The sequence below is a fragment of the Ranitomeya variabilis genome, chromosome 5 (assembly GCF_051348905.1).
Source record: "Ranitomeya variabilis isolate aRanVar5 chromosome 5, aRanVar5.hap1, whole genome shotgun sequence".
Taxonomy (NCBI): domain Eukaryota; kingdom Metazoa; phylum Chordata; class Amphibia; order Anura; family Dendrobatidae; genus Ranitomeya; species Ranitomeya variabilis.
Window position 1 is genome coordinate 45,236,269 of NC_135236.1, and position 19,943 is coordinate 45,256,211.

General features: G+C 42.1%; 1 protein-coding gene across 1 annotated transcript in view; it reads right to left on the reverse strand.

Moving 5' to 3' along the window:
- Positions 1-19,943, reverse strand: part of LOC143774830 (uncharacterized) — a 56,320-nt gene that overhangs the window by 26,444 nt on the left and 9,933 nt on the right. The window contains exons 2-6 of the mRNA XM_077262600.1: positions 17,202-17,315; positions 16,845-16,960; positions 6,662-6,720; positions 6,419-6,543; positions 5,161-5,220 (exon numbers count right to left, since the gene is read on the reverse strand). Coding sequence (XP_077118715.1) covers positions 5,161-5,220; positions 6,419-6,543; positions 6,662-6,720; positions 16,845-16,960; positions 17,202-17,315 — 474 coding nt within the window. The remainder of the gene's footprint in view (positions 1-5,160; positions 5,221-6,418; positions 6,544-6,661; positions 6,721-16,844; positions 16,961-17,201; positions 17,316-19,943) is intronic.

The window sequence follows — 19,943 nt, forward strand, 5'->3', positions numbered from 1 at the left end:
GAAGTGTTCATGCGCCGTAGAGGTATTTCTGGCTCATGCACTGGAACAACTTCCATGTACCGGAAAAACGTTTGCTGGCACATGCTCACTTCTGATTTTTGGCTTTGCCCACAGTTGGGCAAAGCATACTGCTCAGATACAAGGCAATATATGTCACATGGTGATGTGGACTACGCAGTAGGTGTCATCCACGTCAATTAAAGAAGGAGGATGGAGAGCAGCAGCCGGATAGAGGGATGGAAAGGTCCGAAACCACTCCCATCTGACTGGACAGAGAAGATTACCATACAGTGCGGGAGAAATTAAAAAGGTTTTTCAGGGTTATACATAATTTTTTGTAGGACATTTACTAAAAAGTTTAACATTTTTTCTTGAGAACAGAGTATGTCATTTCTCAAAGAAGAAGTATAATTGAGGCATTGTCAATAAGTGACAAAACATCACAGATAAAAGTTATGTACAGTAGTGACCAAAATGTTTACATTTTTTAAAGTGTGATTACTTCTGTCTGGTGTTGTGATGTCAATTTCCTGATGATTTTAGCAAACTGGAATAAAATGGATGTCAGCTATAAGGAAGAAAATTGTGTTTGACATTGTTTTACCCCTTTATGTGTTAGTTTTCAACATTTACTGGGCCAAATGTTTTGATTATTTTGTCTTGGGTATTCGAACTTTGACAAAGATTTTTTTTCTTTTGTGTGTTTTTTGATGGCAAAGACAAAGCCAAATTTATCAGCCAAAAAGAAGTAGCTATGGAATTCAACTGCTCTCAGAGTCAAGTGTCACGTATAACAAAGAACAAAAAAAAGGCTATGGAACAATCGACAAACCTAGAAGTGGACAACCACGGAAAAAGTCCTCCAAAGTTGATCACATTATTGAGAAAAAGTCAGTATCTGATGTCCATAAAAGTGCTGTACTGATTTTGCACAAAATTAATGAAGAATATGGACTCAAAGTGAGTCACCAAACTGTGGTGCGACGGCTGAGAGCAGTAGGGTTGAATGCACGAGTTCCAGTCAAGAAAGCTTTCATCTCTGCAAAGAATTGGAAGATCCGACTTGAGTTTGCCAAAGAACACAGCCAATGGAAAGAGACAGATTGTTCTAAGGTGTTGTGGTTAAATGAATCCAAGTTCAATCTGTTTGGCAGTGAAGGAAAGCACAAATGATGCAAGGTACCAAACACCTACAGTGAAGCATGGTGGTGGTAATGTCAGGAATTGGGGCTGCTGTTTTTTTTGCATCTGCCATTGGCCCTATGCATAGAATTGATGGAAATATAAATGCTACTGTAAACAAGGATATACTGGACAATTTAATACTGCCACATTGTAAAAACAAAGTAGGCAGGGGCTGGAAATTCCAGCAAAACAATAATCCTAAGCACATATCCAATTTTTTTTAAATTTGGTTAGCAAGGAAAATTGTTCGCCTGTTGCAATGGCCTAGCCAATCACCTGATTTGTACCACACCTTTGGGATGAGTTAGGGTGACGAGTTGGGGCAATAAAGATTAATTGTTTTCAGATTTGCAAATGGAATGGAACAAGAGCCCTGGGGATGTCTTGAATAGCCGAGTAGCTTCAACGCTTGTCGATGTGATGCAAGAGGTTATGCTACAAAATACAAAGTTATGGTATTGTAAGCAATAAATTGTATATGCAAAACTTTTGGCCATCAGTTTTCTTTATTTGAAAGACCATACCTATATTCTAAAGCATTTTATAATATCTAATATATAAAGCTGAATGTGTGTGTATGTGTGTGTGTGTGTATGTCCGGGATTGGCATCTGCACCGTCTCAGCTACAGACACAAAATTTTGCACAAGTTACAAGTGACTGGCACACTCCAGACGTGTTGTGATTAGTGTTGAGCGATACCGTCCGATACTTGAAAGTATCGGTATCGGAAAGTATCGGCCGATACCGGCAAAGTATCGGATCCAATCCGATACCGATACCCGATACCAATACAAGTCAATGGGACTCAAGTATCGGACGGTATTCCTGATGGTTCCCAGGGTCTGAAGGAGAGGAAACTCTCCTTCAGGCCCTGGGATCCATATAAATGTGTAAAAGAAAGAATTAAAATAAAAAATATCGCTATACTCACCCTCCGACGCAGCCTGGACCTCAGCGAGGGAACCGGCAGCGTTGTTTGTTTAAAATTCGCGCTTTTACTTGGTTACGTGAAGTCCCGGCTTGTGATTGGTCAGGGCGGCCATGTTGCCGGGACGCGGACCAATCACAGCAAGCCGTGACGAAATTACGTCACGGCTTGCTGTGATTGGTCCGCGTCCCGGCAACATGGCCGCCATTAACCAATCACAAGCCGTGACGTCACGGGAGGCTGGACACGCGCCCATTTTAAAAAGCGCGTGTGTCCAGCCTCCAGTGACGTCCCGGCTTATGATTGGTCACGGCGCCATGTTGCCGGGACGCGGACCAATCACAGCAAGCCGTGACGAAATTACGTCACGGCTTGCTGTGATTGGTCCGCGTCCCGGCAACATGGCCGCCATTAACCAATCACAAGCCGTGACGTCACGGGAGGCTGGACACGCGCGCTTTTTAAAATGGGCGCGTGTCCAGCCTCCCGTGACGTCCCGGCTTGTGATTGGTTGCGCCGCGGTCAACCAATCACAAGCCGGGAGGCTGGACACGCGCGCATTTTAAAATTTTAAAATGGGCGCGTGTCCAGCCTCCCGTGACGTCACGGCTTGTGATTGGTTGCGTGTCCCATGTGACTGCGACGCAACCAATCACAAAGCCGGGACGTAATTTTAAAATCCTTAAGGACCTGAAATTACGTCACGGCTTGCTGTGATTGGTTGCGTCTCCCATGTGACTGCGACGCAACCAATCACAACGCCGGAACGTAATTTTAAAATCCTGAAGGACCTGAAATTACGTCACGGCTTGCTGTGATTGGTTGCGTGCCGGTCACATGGGCGGCACGCAACCAATCACAAGCCGGGACTCACGTAAAGGAAAGAAAAGCGCGAATTTTAAACAAAGAACGCTGCCGCTTCCCTCGGTAAGGTGCAGGCTGCGTCGGAGAGGTGAGTATAGCAATATTTTTTATTTTAATTCTCTCTTTTACACATTTTTACATTAATGTTGTTTCGATACCGATACCCGATATCACAAAAATATCGGATCTCGGTATCGGAATTCCGATACAGCAAGTATCGGCCGATACCCGATACTTGCAGTATCGGAATGCTCAACACTAGTTGTGATGCAAAATGGGGGTTTATTATACATACAGTAATACACAAACGTTTCGGTCGTTATTGGACCTTCATCAGTGTGCTAAGTTACTAGTATGTTGGAGGAGCCCCAAAAAAGGTTAGACCTAAGTTGCATCAGAAACTGGGGCTCCCAGCCTGCACTTGCGGTGGATACCGCGTGCTTTCTATATTCATCAGGCGGATAGCGCGCACTTCCCTTTAGCCCATACCAGCGGCGATACCACGTGGCTCCTGATTTACTGGGCCGATAGTGTCACTTATGACACTCTTCTTTCTGATGCAACTTAGGTCTAACCTTTTTTGGGGCTCCTCCAACATACTAGTAACTTAGCACACTGATGAAGGTCCAATAACGACCGAAACATTTGTGTATTACTGTATGTATAATAAACCCCCACTTTGCATCACAACACGTCTGGAGTGTGCCAGTCACTTGTAACTTACACATTAAGGCTTGGGAACCTATGACCGTGCACCTCCCCCCCCCTTTGGCTGTGCTGCACATTTTCAATATAGCAAAATTTTGCACAGTCACACATCTGGACCCCGAGAGCGTCATAGGCTATGTTGTGAGGCAAAATTTTAACCCCGCACGTTCCAATTCACCAAACAATTTTGCCACTATCTACATAATGGGGAAAAAGCGAAAGGAAAAGTGTTGGAGGCAAATTGACAGCTGCCAAGGGGGACTTAAACAAGCTGAACAAGGGGGACTTAAAGAATGAGAGACACATATATCACCCTCAGCACACATTTCACCAACCTCGCCACATAAAAGTCGGAACACAAAAGTCGCCGCTCAAAACTCGCCACGCGCAAAATTCGCCACATGCAAAACTCGCCACATGCAAAACTAGGCCCATGCAAAACTCGCCACACGTGCAAAACTCACCTCATGGAAAACTCAACACACGCAAAACTTGCACACGCGGAAAAATTGCCACATGCACAAAAGTTGCAACACATGCAAAAGTTGCCTCACACAAAACGTGCACATACTCAAAACGCACCACACATAAAACTCGCCATGCGCAAAGCTCACCATGCACAAAACTTGCTGCACACAACTTGCTACACTAACCTGTCACATGCAACTCGACACACAAAAAGTTGCTACATGCATGTCGCCACACAAAACTCATCTCACAAAAGTCGCTACATGCATGTCGCCACACGCAACTCAACACACACAACTTGACACATGAAACTCGCCCTAAAACACACACAAGTCTGGTGCTATTCTTCAAAAATAAAAATCTGCTTAATAAGCAGACAAACTACAAGAGAAACAAATGTACCCTATAGGAAATCCGGCAGCTGTCAGTCACATGACCTGTCTATTATGTGTGTGAGCTAATATATACTGCCAGGGGGGAGGGCTTCCTGTTGGCTGGGGATTTATCAGGCTGCCAATAGCAAACAATCACAGCTCAGCTTCTATTTTGCTACAGTTAATTAACCTGACCTCTGATTGGTTAATAAAGGCAACAAAGGACATTCTCAGTATAACAAAGCTTCTGTGAGGTAATAGCATGTCAGCTAGGGTGTGTTGGTGGAAAGGTTTTGTGGTTTTTGTGTGCAGAATAAATTTTTATTAACACATTCTATTTTGCTAACAGCAGTTATTAACCCGGGCGAAGCCGGGTAGTACAGCTAGTAAATAATAATAATAATAATAATTTCGGTTAAAATTAAGGTCTTGTGTGATGACAACTTCATGCACTTCATGCACTTTCAATTCATCGCCAGGAAAATGAAGTCACAACACCCAGACAGAAGTAATCACACTTTTAAAAAAATGCAAAACTTTTGGTCACCAAGTGTAAGGTATAAAGATTTTATTCTCCTAGTCAATGACTCTCATATACTTTCACTTCACCCTCATTTTAGTCATACCTTACCTTTGGGATTGATTGCAACAGGTAAAATGATTTTATTTGGAGTAAGGCACAACTCGTCTCCTTGGGAGAGAAGAAAAATGAGTTAAGAGTTGAATGCCAAACATCTGTTTCTTAGATACAAATATTGCACTTATTATAAAGAAGGTTGAAATGTAATACATTACATAAAAGTTGACATTTCTGGACTCAGCAGAAAAATTAACTAGTAATGATGTTAATTGCAAACAGACTATCTTGAAGAAATATGCAAATATCCCCTCTCCTTAAAGGGAATCTGTCAGTAGGATCAATCCTTCTAAGCCATATATATGGGCATGTAGGTCATAGGAAAATGATACCTTGATATCTGCGGTCTGATGTTTTATTCCAGAGATATCCACATTTTCTCAATATGTAAAGTAACCGATAAGATCTATGGGGTGGACATAGATCTCCCTGAGAATCTGTCTTCAGAGCTTATTTTAAATGAAAGGGAGAGTTACCAGTGTGAGGCATGTAGATCAGTCATTACATGTCTCACACTGGTAACTCCCTCTTTCATTTAAAAAAGTTTTGGAGGCAGATTTTTGCGGAGATCTATCTCTGCCCCATAGATCCTAACAGCTTTGTTAGATATTAAGAAAAATGTGAATTTCTTGGAAATAAGACATCGGATTTCCAATATTAAAGTATATAAAGTATCATTTTTTTCAACCTTTTATGGCCTACATGCTCATGTAAGTGAGGAAAGGACTGGCAACACTGCTTTGATAGAGTAAGTGCTCGAGGAAAGGACCGCAGTCCTGAGTCAATCTAGACATAAAACCTCAGTATCGGAAAGGTTGAAGAATATCATTTTTTCCTCTACTAAGTGAATTTTATTGATCCTGCAAGTGATAGACATAGTGCAATGTTTCGACCGACATTGGTCTTTATCAAGGATATTTATTAGAAGAACCAAAAAAGGGTACATGGATGCGACAATATGCAGGCTGTTCTTGATAAAGACCACTGTCAGTCAAAACGTTGGACCTTATTTATATATATAATTGGGGAGAGTAACATGCACATAGGATAGTTGACCAATCCCACAAAAAAATGTAATTTCATCTGACATTTGTCTCAAGTGCTTGGACAGCCATGTACAATCTATCAGACATAGCCATCTATTGATGAAACTTTGATAGACTTTTGGGCCTTATCAGCATAGATCAAGACGGTAGGAAGACTTCAGATAAAAATGTTTTGACTTATGATTAATATACGAAAATATCCTTACCATTTTCTGCATCATTTGTGCAGATTGTGTTATTTAGTCTTTTGTATAAAGTTTTAACAACATTATTGTATTCATCAATAGAAACGTGCAGCAACACCAAGTGTTCCACCACAACACTTCCCTCCCTGAAATGAGAAAAGACACAAATGATTTCTAGTTAAAAGCAGAAGATCAGGATTTATTTTCTATACCCTACAGATCTGAAAAAAGTAAGAAAACCAAGTGTATCGCTTCAATGCTTACGTGATTTTTGTGATCCTCAGATCAATATAGTTTGGAATTTCTTGGTACACATGTGCCATCTGTAATCACATAGTCAATAAAATACATAAGACACCAAAGGAAATGATGCTAAAATCAAAAAGAGAACATCCCTATCACTATCGGGAAAATCAAAAAATAGTGAAAGTCATCATTGAGGTGACAACACCAAATCGCATCAAAAAATGGTCTTCTAGATAAGAGGATTTCCACAAGAAGAATAACACCAAGCAAAATAAACATGGCACCAATCAACCAGAGCACGTGAGTTATAGTTTCTCTTCTGAGAGCTTGTAGAGCTGCTGTTAGGAATAAAGGTGGTGCTTTGCTCAATTGTATAACATGCAAAATGGCCGTAGTCCACATCGCTCTCTGCATCCCTCATAGACGTCACACTGAACTTCAAATTAAGGACTTTCTTCTTCAAGGAATGGGGAGTGCTGCTTTTATTTCCTTTTTCTTGATAAGACTTCCAAAAGAAGGACTATTAATCTAGTATGGATGAAGGGGTAATCTTTTGGAAAAATGTCTCCATATGTCAGTTTTTAAATAACATATGTATTGGAATCTATCCACCAAAAACCAAACGTCTAATGAACTTAATTGATTGGTCTCCACCACTTAAAGCAGGGGTGGGGAACCTCAGGCTCACGGGACGTAAACAATAACTTTTATCCGGCCCCCGGGCAGATTCCCGGCTCTTTTATTTCTTCTTATTTTGCTAGCATGTGCAGGGAGCATTCACTACTGAACGTCTCAGCACATGCAATGAAAGATTATATCAGGACACTAAGCATTGCCAGTGTCTGGACATACTCTGTGGGTGAAGTTATTATGCAATGTGCTTCCGGCCCATAGAATCAGACAGCAGTGCCTTCCCCAGTGTCTCCTGTGTTATCTATGCAGCAACTTCAGCATATCCTGTGAGGTCTATACCAGAGTCCAATGTCTCTTGTGATGTCTATACTGCAGCCCCAGCATCTCCTGTGATGTCTGTACCACAGCCCAATTCTCTTGTGATGTCTATACTGCAGCCCTAAAATCTCCTATCATGTCTATACCAGAGCCCAAGCATCTCATATGACATCTAGACTGTATCCCATGTCTCTTGTGATGTTTATATCACAGACCCAGCATATCCTGTGACAATACACCTCAGTCCCATATCTCTTGTGCTGTATATGCCCCAGTCTCATATATCCTGTGATGTACAGTGGGGCAAAAAAGTATTTAGTCAGTCAGCAATAGTGCAAGTTCCACCACTTAAAAAGATGAGAGGCGTCTGTAATTTACATCATAGGTAGACCTCAACTATGGGAGACAAACTGAGAAAAAAAAATCCAGAAAATCACATTGTCTGTTTTTTTATCATTTTATTTGCATATTATGGTGGAAAATAAGTATTTGGTCAGAAACAAACAATCAAGATTTCTGGCTCTCACAGACCTGTAACTTCTTCTTTAAGAGTCTCCTCTTTCCTCCACTCATTACCTGTAGTAATGGCACCTGTTTAAACTTGTTATCAGTATAAAAAGACACCTGTGCACACCCTCAAACAGTCTGACTCCAAACTCCACTATGGTGAAGACCAAAGAGCTGTCAAAGGACACCAGAAACAAAATATATATATGTATATACCGTAGCCCCTTGTCTGCTGTGATGTACTGTATATGTAGCAGCCCTATGTTTCATGTGATCTATATGGAGCAACTATATATATATATATATATATATATAGCTGTCTCCTATGTGATGTATATGACAGTCTCGTTGTCTCCTATGTGATGCATCCCCTTGTAAACAGGGGATGTGCTGCTGGTATACCTAATGCATGGAGACAAAGCAACCGTTCAGTCCCTATCATTGCTCGTCTGTATGGGTAAAGGTCAATAAACGAGTGCCAAACAACATTTTCTCACTGTAAATGGTGGCAGAGTGGTTGGCATTGTAGAATTGTAGCGTTGGGGTCCTAGGTTCCAATCCCATCAATGATAACATTTGTGAGGAGTTTGTATATTATACTGTATGTTATACTGTATAGGTTGAAAAGACACAGGTTCATCAAGTTCAACCTTTCTCCCCTGGTTATACAATATATGTTGTTTTCTTACGGGTACTTCCGTTTCCTCCCGCACTCCAAAAACATATTGATAAGGAATTCAAACTTTGAGCCCCATTGGGGATAGTGATGATTATAAAACACTATATAATTGGGTAAAATATACATTGCAGAGACAAAAAGAAAAGAAAAGCCATCACCAATAAACCTTTGAGTTTTAAATTGTCCTTAAACCTAACTTTGCATTGAGCAATCAGGGCTGTAGGTATCTGGTGCTCCCATAATAAGGTGAAAACATGTATATTTTAGGAAAAAATAGTGACACTCCCTGGTCCTGTTTAAACTGGTTGCAGAGAGAAGGAACACATGTGGGGGATGATGATCGTTTTGTGCTCTCATGTGCTTCTTCTGGTCCTGGAAACAGTAGAGGTGGAGGAGAGTGCGAAACGATCGTCATCCCCCACATGTGTTCCTTCCCCCTCTGCAGCCAGTTTTAAATATACTTTTCTGAATCAAACATTTATACTTACAGTGGGCATAGAAAGTATTCAGACCCCTTTTAATTTTTTCGCTCTTTGTTTCTCATAGTCTGGGACTCCTTCATGTGTTTTTTTAGCAAACTCTATGCAGTCTTTCATATGTCCTGCACTGAGGAGAAGCTTCTGTCGGGCCACTCTTCCATAATGGAGGGGTGCAGTGATAATTGACTTTGTGGAGCTTTCTCCTATCTCCCTACTGCATCTCTGGAGCTCAGCCACAGTGATCTTGGGGTTCTTCTTTACCTCTCTCACCAAGGCTCTTCTCCCAAGATTGCTCAGTTTGGCTGGACGGCCAGGTCTAGTAAGACGTCTTGTGGTCCCAAACTTCTTCCATTTAAGGATTATGGAGGCCACTGTGCTCTTAGAAACTTTGAGTTCTGCAAAAATTCTTTTTGCCACAATTCTGTCTCTGAGCTCCTTGGCCAGTTCCTTTGACCTCATCATTCTCATTTGGTCTGACATGCACTGTGAGCTGTGAGGTCTTATATAGACAGGTGTGCGGCTTTCCAAATCAAGTCCTATCAGTTTAATTAAACACAGCTGGACTCCAATGAAGGAGTAGAACCATCTCAAGGAGGATCACAAGGAAATGGACAGCATGGGACTTACATATGAGTGTCTGAGCAAAGGGTCTGAATACTTATGACCATGTGATATTTCAGTTTTTCTTTTTTATTAATTTTGCAAATATTTCTACATTTCTGTTTTTTTCATTCAAGATGGGGTGCAGAGTGTACATTAATGAGAAAAAAATAAAAAAATTTGAATTTACCAAATGGCTGCAATGAAACAAAATGTGAAAAACTTAACTTACTTTCCGTACCCACTGTACATCTATACTATGAATATTGAGAGGTCCAAGTACTATTACCCATCACTTTTTTTAATAGTGTATTAATAGGGATAAGACAACATTTTCTATAAATTCAGTGAGTTACAATTTTGCTATTTGGTACACTGGCCACTAAATGAAGATAAGTTTAACCCCTTTCTGACATCAGATGTACTATCCCATTGAGGTGACCCGGGCCCGTATGACCATTGACAGGATAGTACCGTATTTTCCGGCATATAAGACGACTGGGCGTATAAGACGACCCCCCAACTTTTCCAGTTAAAATATAAAATCTTCTTAAAAGTCTGGGGTCTTCTTACACGCCGTATGTCATCTTATAGGGCCGGTGAATATGTGCCTTTTGGCGTGGGGAGTGGTCCCGATGACGAAGAGAGGGGTCGTATCACAGTAAAGTGTGAGTGGAGTAAATCCCCCTATTACCTCATTGTGGCAGCGTGGGGGTCTCTGTGCTGGGGAGTGGTGGCTCCTCATTGCGGCAGCATAGGGTTTCTGTGCTGTGAGCGGCAGCTCCTCTTCGTGCCGTGGGTGCTGTGGGGCGGTGGCGCATCTTCTTGCAGCGTCGGGGCTCCTCCGGGACCTCCTCAAAGCCCGGAGACCCCGCCGGCAGCTCCTTTACTGCGATGCGGTGGCCTCCGGGAAAATGGCCGCTGCTCAGATTCAGATCTCGTCTCCCGAGATCTCGGGACGAGATCTGAATCTGAGCATGCGCTGCCCCCAGTGGCAATTTTCCCGGAGGCCACCGCATCGCAGCAATGGAGATTCCGGTGCCTCCGGGCCTGGAGGAGATGCCGGAGGAGTCCCGATGCTGCAAGAAGATGCGCCGCCACCACCCCACAGCACCCACGGCACGAATAATAATAATAATAATTTTTATTTATATAGCGCCAACATATTCCGCAGCGCTTTACAACTTATAGAGGGGACTTGTACAGACAATAGACATTACAGCATAACAGAAATCACAGTTCAAAATAGATACCAGGAGGAATGAGGGCCCTGCTCGCAAGCTTACAAACTATGAGGAAAAGGGGAGACACGAGAGGTGGATGGTAACAATTGCTTTAGTTATTCAGACCAGCCATAGTGTAAGACTCAGGTGTTCATGTAAAGCTGCATGAACCAGTTAACAGCCTAAGTATGTAGCAGTACAGACACAGAGGGCTATTAACTGCATAAAGTGTATGAGAACATGATGCAAGAAACCTGATTATGTTTTGTTTTTTTCTATTTTTAATAGGCCACACAGGGATAGTTAGGTTAATGCGTTGAGGCGGTAGGCCAGTCTGAACAAATGAGTTTTTAGGGCACGCTTAAAACTGTGGGGATTGGGGATTAATCGTATTAACCTAGGTAGTGCATTCCAAAGAATTGGCGCAGCACGTGTAAAGTCTTGGAGACGGGAGTGGGAGGTTCTGATTATTGAGGATGCTAACCTGAGGTCATTAGCGGAGCGGAGGGCACGGGTAGGGTGGTAGACTGAGACCAGAGAGGAGATGTAGGGTGGTGCTGAGCCATGGAGTGCTTTGTGCATGAGGGTAGTAGTTTTGTACTGGATTCTGGAGTGGATGGGTAGCCAGTGTAATGACTGGCACAAGGTAGAGGCATCGGTGTAACGGTTGGTGAGGAATATGATCCTGGCAGCAGCATTCAGGACAGATTGGAGCGGGGAGAGTTTGGTAAGAGGGAGGCCGATTAGTAGAGAGTTACAATAGTCCAGACGGGAATGAATAAGAGAAACAGTAAGAGTTTTTGCAGAGTCGAAAGTAAGAAAAGGGCGAATTCTAGAAATGTTTTTGAGATGCAGATAAGAAGAGCGAGCCAGTGATCGGATGTGGGGAGTGAATGAAAGCTCGGAATCAAGGATGACCCCAAGGCAGCGGGCATGTTGCTTTGGAGTAATGATTGAACCGCACACGGAGATGGCAATGTCAGGCAAAGGTAGGTTGGTAGAGGGAGAGAACACGAGGAGTTCAGTTTTTGACAGGTTCAGTTTCAGATAGAGGGAGGACATGATGTTAGAGACAGCGGTAAGACAATCACTGGTGTTTTCTAAGAAGGTCGGAGTGAAAGCAGGAGAAGAGGTGTATAATTGGGTGTCATCAGCATAGAGATGGTACTGGAACCCAAATCTACTGATTGTTTGTCCAATAGGGGCAGTATACAAAGAGAAGAGGAGGGGGCCTAGGACTGATCCTTGAGGAACCCCAACAGTAAGGGGAAGGTGAGAGGAGGAGGAACCAGCAAAACATACAGTGAAGGATCGGTCAGAGAGATAGGAGGAGAACCAAGAGAGAACGGTGTCCTTGATGCCGATGGAGCGGAGCATAGTGAGGAGGAGCTGATGATCCACAGTGTCAAATGCTGCGGAAAGATCCAATAGAATTAGCATGGAGTAGTGACCATTAGATTTAGCTGTTAGTAGGTCATTAGAGACTTTAGTGAGGGCAGTTTCAGTAGAGTGTAAAGAGCGGAAGCCAGATTGAAGAGGGTCGAGAAGAGAGTTATCTGAGAGATAGCGGGTAAGACGGGAGTGGACCAGGCGTTCCAGGAGTTTAGAGATGAAGGGAAGATTAGAGACAGGTCTATAATTAGCGGCACAGTTTTGGTCGAGGGAGGGTTTTTTAAGTAATGGATGTATGATGGCATGCTTAAATGAGGAGGGAAAAATACCGGAAGTGAGGGAAAGGTTGAATATTTTTGTTATGTGAGAGGTGACAGCCGGGGAAAGGGACTGGAGGAGATGTGACGGAATGGGGTCACTGGTGCAAGTGGTCGGGCGAGAAGATGCAAGGAGCCTGCTTACTTCTTCTTCAGTAACTGGTTCAAAGTCAGAGAGTGAACTAGATGCAGTGGGGGAGGGAGGACAGTGCCTGGTATGAACAGATTGGGAGATGCACCACCGCCCCACAGCACAGAGCACCCACGGCACGAAGAGGAGCTGCTGCTCCCAGCACAGAGACCCCCACACTGCCGCAATGAGGTAATGGGGGTACTCCACTCACACTTTACTGTGAGACTCCCCCTCTCTTAGTCATCGGGACCACTCCCCCCCACCCACCATATGCACATTTTATCTGTACCCGGTGTATAAGACGACCCCCAACTTTTAAGAAGATTTTGAGGGGTTAAAAAGTCGTCTTATACGCTGGAAAATACGGTACATTATATGCAATCATCCGCGCTCACGGAGGAATAATCAGTGATAATCAGCTGACACCCGGCACTATGTGCCAAGAGCAGTCACGGACCACTCTCAGCACTTTATCGCAGCGTTCAGGTGGCATAGGGATGCATTGCGCAGGGAGGGGGCTTCCTGCATGCTTCCCTGAGACCCTCAGAACAATGCCATGTGATCGCGTTGTTCCGAGAGTCTCTACCTGTCTCCTCCCTGCAGTCCCCCCGGATCCAAGATGGACGTGGGGTCCTTCCAGGTCCTGCAAGGAGGTGGCTTGTCAGTGTCAAAAAATAAAAAATTATATAAATGAGGTATCGCTGTAATCATACTGACCAAAAGAATAAAACTGCTTCATCAATTTCATCACACGGTATAAATGCCCCACCCAAAGGAAATTCATGAATTGCTGGTTTTTGTTCATATTGCCTCCCAAAAATCGTAATAAAAAGCGATCAAAAAATGTCATGTGTTTTCAAAAGTGGTTCTAATAAAAAGGTCAACTTATCCTGCAAAAAACAAGACCTCACATGACTCTGTGGGCCAAACTATGGAAAAATTACAGCTCTCAAAATGTGGTCATGCAAAAATTATTTTTTGCAATAAGAAGCGTCTTTTAGTGTGTGACAGCTGCCAAACATAAAAACCCAATATAAAAACCCGATATAAATAGTAAATCAAACCCCCCTTTATCACCCCCTTAGTTAGGGAAAAATAATGAAATAATTTTTTTTATTTATTTCCATTTTGCCATTACAGTTAAGGTTAGGGTTAGGGCTAAAGTTAGGGTTAGGGTTGGGGCTAAAGTTAGGGTTGGGGCTAGAGTTGGGGTTAAGGTTTTGATTATGTTTACGGCTGGGATTATGGTTAGGGTTGGGATTAGGTTTGGGATTAGGATTAGGGGTGTGTCAGGGTTATGGTTAGGGTTGGGATTAGGGTTAGGGGTGTGTTGGGGTTGGGGGTGTGTTGTGATTAGGGTTGTGGTTAGGGTTGGGATTAGGGTTAGGGGTGTGTTCGGGTTAGGGGTGTGGTTATGGTTAGTGTTGGGATTAGGGTTAGGGGTATGTTGGGGTTAGGGCTGGAGTTAGAATTGGGGGGCTTCCACTGTTTAGGCACATCAGGGGCTCTCCAAATGCAAAATGGTGTCCAATCTCAATTCCAGCCAATTCTGTGTTGAAAAAGCAAAACAGTTCTTCTCTTCTGAGCTCTGCCATGCGCCCAAACAGTGGCTTACCCCCACATATGGGGTATCAGCATACTCAGGACAAATTGGACTTTTGCCGTTAAATTTCTCCTGTTACCCTTGGGAAAATAAAAATTTGGGGTTTAAAAAAAAACATTTTTGTGGGGAAAAAATTATTTTTTTATTTTCACGGCTCTACGTTATAAACTTTTGTGAAACACTTGGGTTTCAAAATTCTCACAATGCATCTAGATAAGTTCCTTGGGGGGTGCAGTTTCCAAAATAATGTCACTTGTGTTTTTTTAGTTTAAGTACATCAGGGCCTCTGCAAACGGAACATGATGCCCGCAGATCATTCCATCAAAGTCTGCATTCCAAAATGTCACTACTTCCCTTCCGATTCCAGATGTGCACCCAAACAGCAGTTTTCTCCCACATATAGGGTATCAGCATACTCAAGATAAATTGGACAACAACTTTCAGGGTCCAATGTTGCCGTTACCCTTGGAAAAATACAAAATTGTGGGCTAAAAAATAATTTTTGTGGAAAAAAAATGATTTTTTATTTTTACAGCTCTGCGTTATAAACTTTAGTGAAACACTTGGGGGTTAAAAGTTCTGACAACTCATCTAGATAAGTTCCTTGTGTGGACTAGTTTCCAGGATGGGGTCACTTGTGGGGGGTTTCTACTGTTCAGGTACATCAGGGGCTCTGCAAACGCAACGTGATGCTCGTAGAGCTTTCTATCAAAGTCTGCATTCCAAAACGGAACTCCTTCCCTTCCAAATGCTGCCATGCATCCAAACGGTGGTTCTCCCCACATATGAGGTATCAGCGTAGTCAGGACAAATTGCAACTTTCTCCTGTTATCCTTGGGAAAAAAATGGGGGCAAAAAGATCATTTTTGTATAAAATATATGATTTTTTTTATTTTTATGGCTCTACATTATAAACTTCTGTGAAGCACTTGGGGGTTCAAAGTGCTCACCACACATCTAACTAAGTTCCTTAAGGGGTCTACTTTCCAAAATGGTTTCACTTGTAGGGGGTTTCCACTGTTTAGGCACATCAGGGGCTCTCCAAATGCGACATGGCGTCCGATCTCAATTCGAGCAAATTTCGCATTAAAAAGTCAAATTGCACTCCTTCCCTTCCGAGCTCTGCCATGCACCCAAACAGTTGTTTACCCCCACATATGGGGTATCAGCATACTCAGGACAAATTGCACAATAACTCTTGGGGTCTAATTTCTCCTGTTACCCGTGGGAAAATAAAAAATTTGGGGAAAAATATCATTTTTGTTAAAAAATATGATTTTTTATTTTTACGGCTCTACATTATAAACTTCTGTGAAGCATTTGGGAGTTCAAAGTGCTCACCACTCATCTAGATAAGTTCCTTAGGGGGTCTAAGTTCCAAAATGGTGTCACTTGTGGGGTTTTTCACTGTTTAGGCACATCAGGGGCTCTCCAAACGCGACATGGTGCCCGATCTCAATTCCAGCCAATTTTGCACTGAAAAGTCAAACGGCGCTCCTTCCCTACCAAGCTCTGCCATGCACCCAAACAGTGGTTTACCCCCACATATGGGGTATTGATGTACTTAGGACAAATTTTAAAACAATTTTTGAGGTTCAATTTGTCCTGTTACCCTTGGTAAAATAAAGCAAATTGGATCTGAAGTAAATTTTTTGTGAAAAAAAGTTAAATGTTCATTTTTTTGAAACATTCCAAAAATTCCTGTGAAGCACAAGAAGGGTTAATAAACTTCTTGAATGTGGTTTTGAGCACCTTGAGGGGTGCAGTTTTTAGAATGGTGTCACTTTTGAGTATTTTCTATCATATAGACCCCTCAAAGTGACTTCAAATGCAATGTGATCCCTAAAAAAAATAGTGTTGTAAAAATGAGAAATTGCTGGTCAAATTTTAACCTTTATAACTCCCTAACAAAAAAAATATTTTGTTCCAAAACTGTGCTGATGTAAAGTAGACATGTGGAAAATGCTACTTATTATGTATTTTGTGTGACATATCTCTGTGATTTAAGGGCATGAAAATTCAAAGTTGTAAAATTGCTAAATTTAAAATATTTTTTGCCAAATTTCTGGTTTTTTCACAAGTAAACACAAGTCATATCAAAGCAATTTTACCACTGTTATGAAGTATAATATGTCACGAGAAAAGATTGTCAGAATCACCAGGATCCGTTGAAACATTCCAGAGTTATAACCTCATAAAGGGACAGTGGTCAGAATTGTAAAAATTGGCTCGGTCATTAATGTGCAAACCACCCTCGGGGATAAAAGGGTTAATAAAATGACATTGAACCTTTAAGATAGTCCTTGATATTGCTTACCTCTTGCTTGAAGCGTTTTTCAAAATCTTTGTGTTCTGTTGAATTGGGATTATTTAGTTGATGGGTGAAAATTACATTCGACACTGTAACCGTGACATTGACATAAGCCGTAACAGCTGTAGCAAAATAAAAGTGTTAATAACTTTCTATGTAGTTCAATATTCAGTATAAAGTAGGTCGCCTAGACCATCGATAATGATGAAAAAGGCATAAAAATTATCTTGAGCATAAGGGCTAAACATTTATAACTGTGCTATCTATAGAGGATGTACGAGGGTATCTGTTATTATTTCAAAATAACATTTTGTATATATTGAATGAGTTTGAAATAGATAAAAAGCATAAAAAAAATAATACTTGGTCTGATCTCGTTCATGATGAATTCACAGAAAATCCCATAAAAGTTTAGTCCACAAATGCACTTATTCCCATCATAGTATCCACCATTCTGGCAGTCCTTGGTGACATCACCTGTAAATATAAAAAAATTGGAATTCTATTAAAATAATACAGCTGAGATGGAGAGCCATTAAGTCTTCTGCTCAGTTTTAAACCATCTGAACTTTAGAAGGTCCTGCTACAAGTACTTTGAGATAATCCCAATCCCTTCAAATAAATGACATGAAATATCACCATTATGAAATACCTTTATTTTTACAAACCTCACCATCGGCTGCTTTTGGAGTAGTAATCCTAAGAACCTTTTAAGATTTGGTTCGGTTAGGATTGATGAATTTCCTGTACCCAAACCCCATTGAATTCAATGGGAGGCAATACCAAACGCATAGAAAACACCTTCAAGGGGGCACAAGAGCTGCAAAAACAGCTCAAATTGGGGCAGACACCAGGAAAGCTGTCATCAATTGTCCCACAGTACAAATGGTATAATTGCACAGCATGGATGGATGAGATGGGACTTGGACTAGCATTTCTAGCTTCAACATTGATCAGTAACCGGTGGATGAGTGACAGGTATAGTACTAGTGCTCTGAGAGCCCTGCCAAATTCAGGCAACACACATGACAGAGACCCAACTTGGAGTCCAAGCATTTAAAAAAATTAGGGGCAGACACCAGGAAAAGTGGCATCAATTGACCCACAGTAGAAATGTTATAATGGTGCAGCAGTCCGCCATGGGCCATGCATGAAGTATCAGGGTCTGGACCAGCATTTACAGCTTGAAATTTAAGCTTACATTTAGAGGAGGTGGGTGAGCGACCCATGTAGGCCTGCTGTGCTGGGCAACCTGATACTTCATGCAACAGCTCAAATTGCTTTTCTGTTCAGTCACACTCAGGTGGCACAAATATCCACTTTGTAGACTTCTATTGTTATAAACATTTAAGAATAGTAGACTGAAAGTAAGTGAAGGCCTGCGGGACTGGGAGCTCTACTGCTACAGGCAACACACATGAAGGAGACCCAACGTGGAGTACAAACATTTTCAAAAACTTAGCGTCAGACAGCAGAAAAAGTGGCATCAATTGACCCACAGTAGAAATGCTATAATGGTGAAGGATGGAAGGATGGGACAGGGCCTGTTCCAGCATTTCTAGCTTGAAAATTGATCAGTAAGTGGGGGATGAGTGACAGGTATAGGCCTTGAGCTCTGAGACCTGGAGTCTCCACATTTCAAAAAATTATTGGCATACACCAATAAGGTGGCATCAAATTTCACAGAGTAGAAATAGTATAATGGTTCTCTGAGACCCCTTCCACTACAGGCAGCCCACCAGATGTAGACTCAACTTGGAGTCTCCACACTTCAAAAATTATTGGCACACACCACTAAAGTGTCATCAATTTCCCCAGAGTAGAAATAGTATCATGGAGATCTGAAGCCCCTGCCACTACAGGCAACATACAACAAGGAGACCTGAATAAGAGTCTCCATTTACCAAAAATGTGGCTTGTTGTGACTCAGAAGGAAGCAAATGGAGGAGGAATAGGAGGAAAACAGTGCCTTGTGAAAGTATTCGGCTTGCTTGAACTTTTCAACTTTTTCCCACATATCATGCTTCAAATATAAAGATACCAAATGTAAATTTTTGGTGAAGAATCAACAACAAGTGGAACACAATTGTGAAGTTGAATGAAATTTATTGGTTATTTTACATTTTTGTGGAAATGCAAAAACTGAAAAGTGGGGCGTGCAATATTATTCGGCCCCTTTACTTTCAGTGCAGCAAACTCACTCCAGAAGTTCATTGTGGATCTCTGAATGATCCAATGTTGTCCTAAATGCCTAATGATGATAACTATAATCCACTTGTGTGTAATCAAGTCTCTGTATAAATGCTCCTGCTCTGTGATAGTTTCAATGTTATGTTTGAAGCACAGAGAGTATCATGAAGACCAAGGAACACAACAGGCAGGTCCGTGATACTGTTGTGAAGTTTAAAGCCGGATTTGCATACAAAATTATTTCCAAAACTTTAAACATCCCAAGGAGCACTGTGCAAGCGATCATATCAAAATGGAAGGAGTATCATAGCACTGCAAATCTACCAAGACCCGGCCGTCCCTCTAAACTTTCATCTCAAACAAGGAGAAGACTGATCAGAGATGCAGCCAAGAGGCCCATGATCACTCTGGATGAACTGCAGAGATCTACAGCTGAGGTCAGTCGTACACTGCACAAATCTGGCCTTTATGGAAGAGTGGCAAAAAGAAAGCCATTTCTCAAAGATATCCATAAAAAGTGTCGCTTAAAGTTTGCGACAAGCCACCTGGGGGACACACCAAACATGTGGAAGAAGGTGCTCTAGTCAGATGAAACCAAAATCGAACTTTTGGCAACAATGCCAAAGGAAATGTTTGGCGTAAAGGCAACACAGCTCATCCCCCTGAACACACCATCCCCACTGTCAAACATGGTGGTGGCGCCATCACGGTTTGGGCCTGCTTTTCTTCAGCAGGAATAGGGAAGATGGTTAAAATTGATGGGAACATGGATGGAGCCAAATACAGGACCATTCTTGAATAAAACCTGTTGGAGTCTGCAAAAGACCTGAGACTGGGACGGAGATTTGTCTTCCAACTAGACAATGATCCCAAACATGAAGCAAAATCTACAATGGAATGGTTCACATATAAACA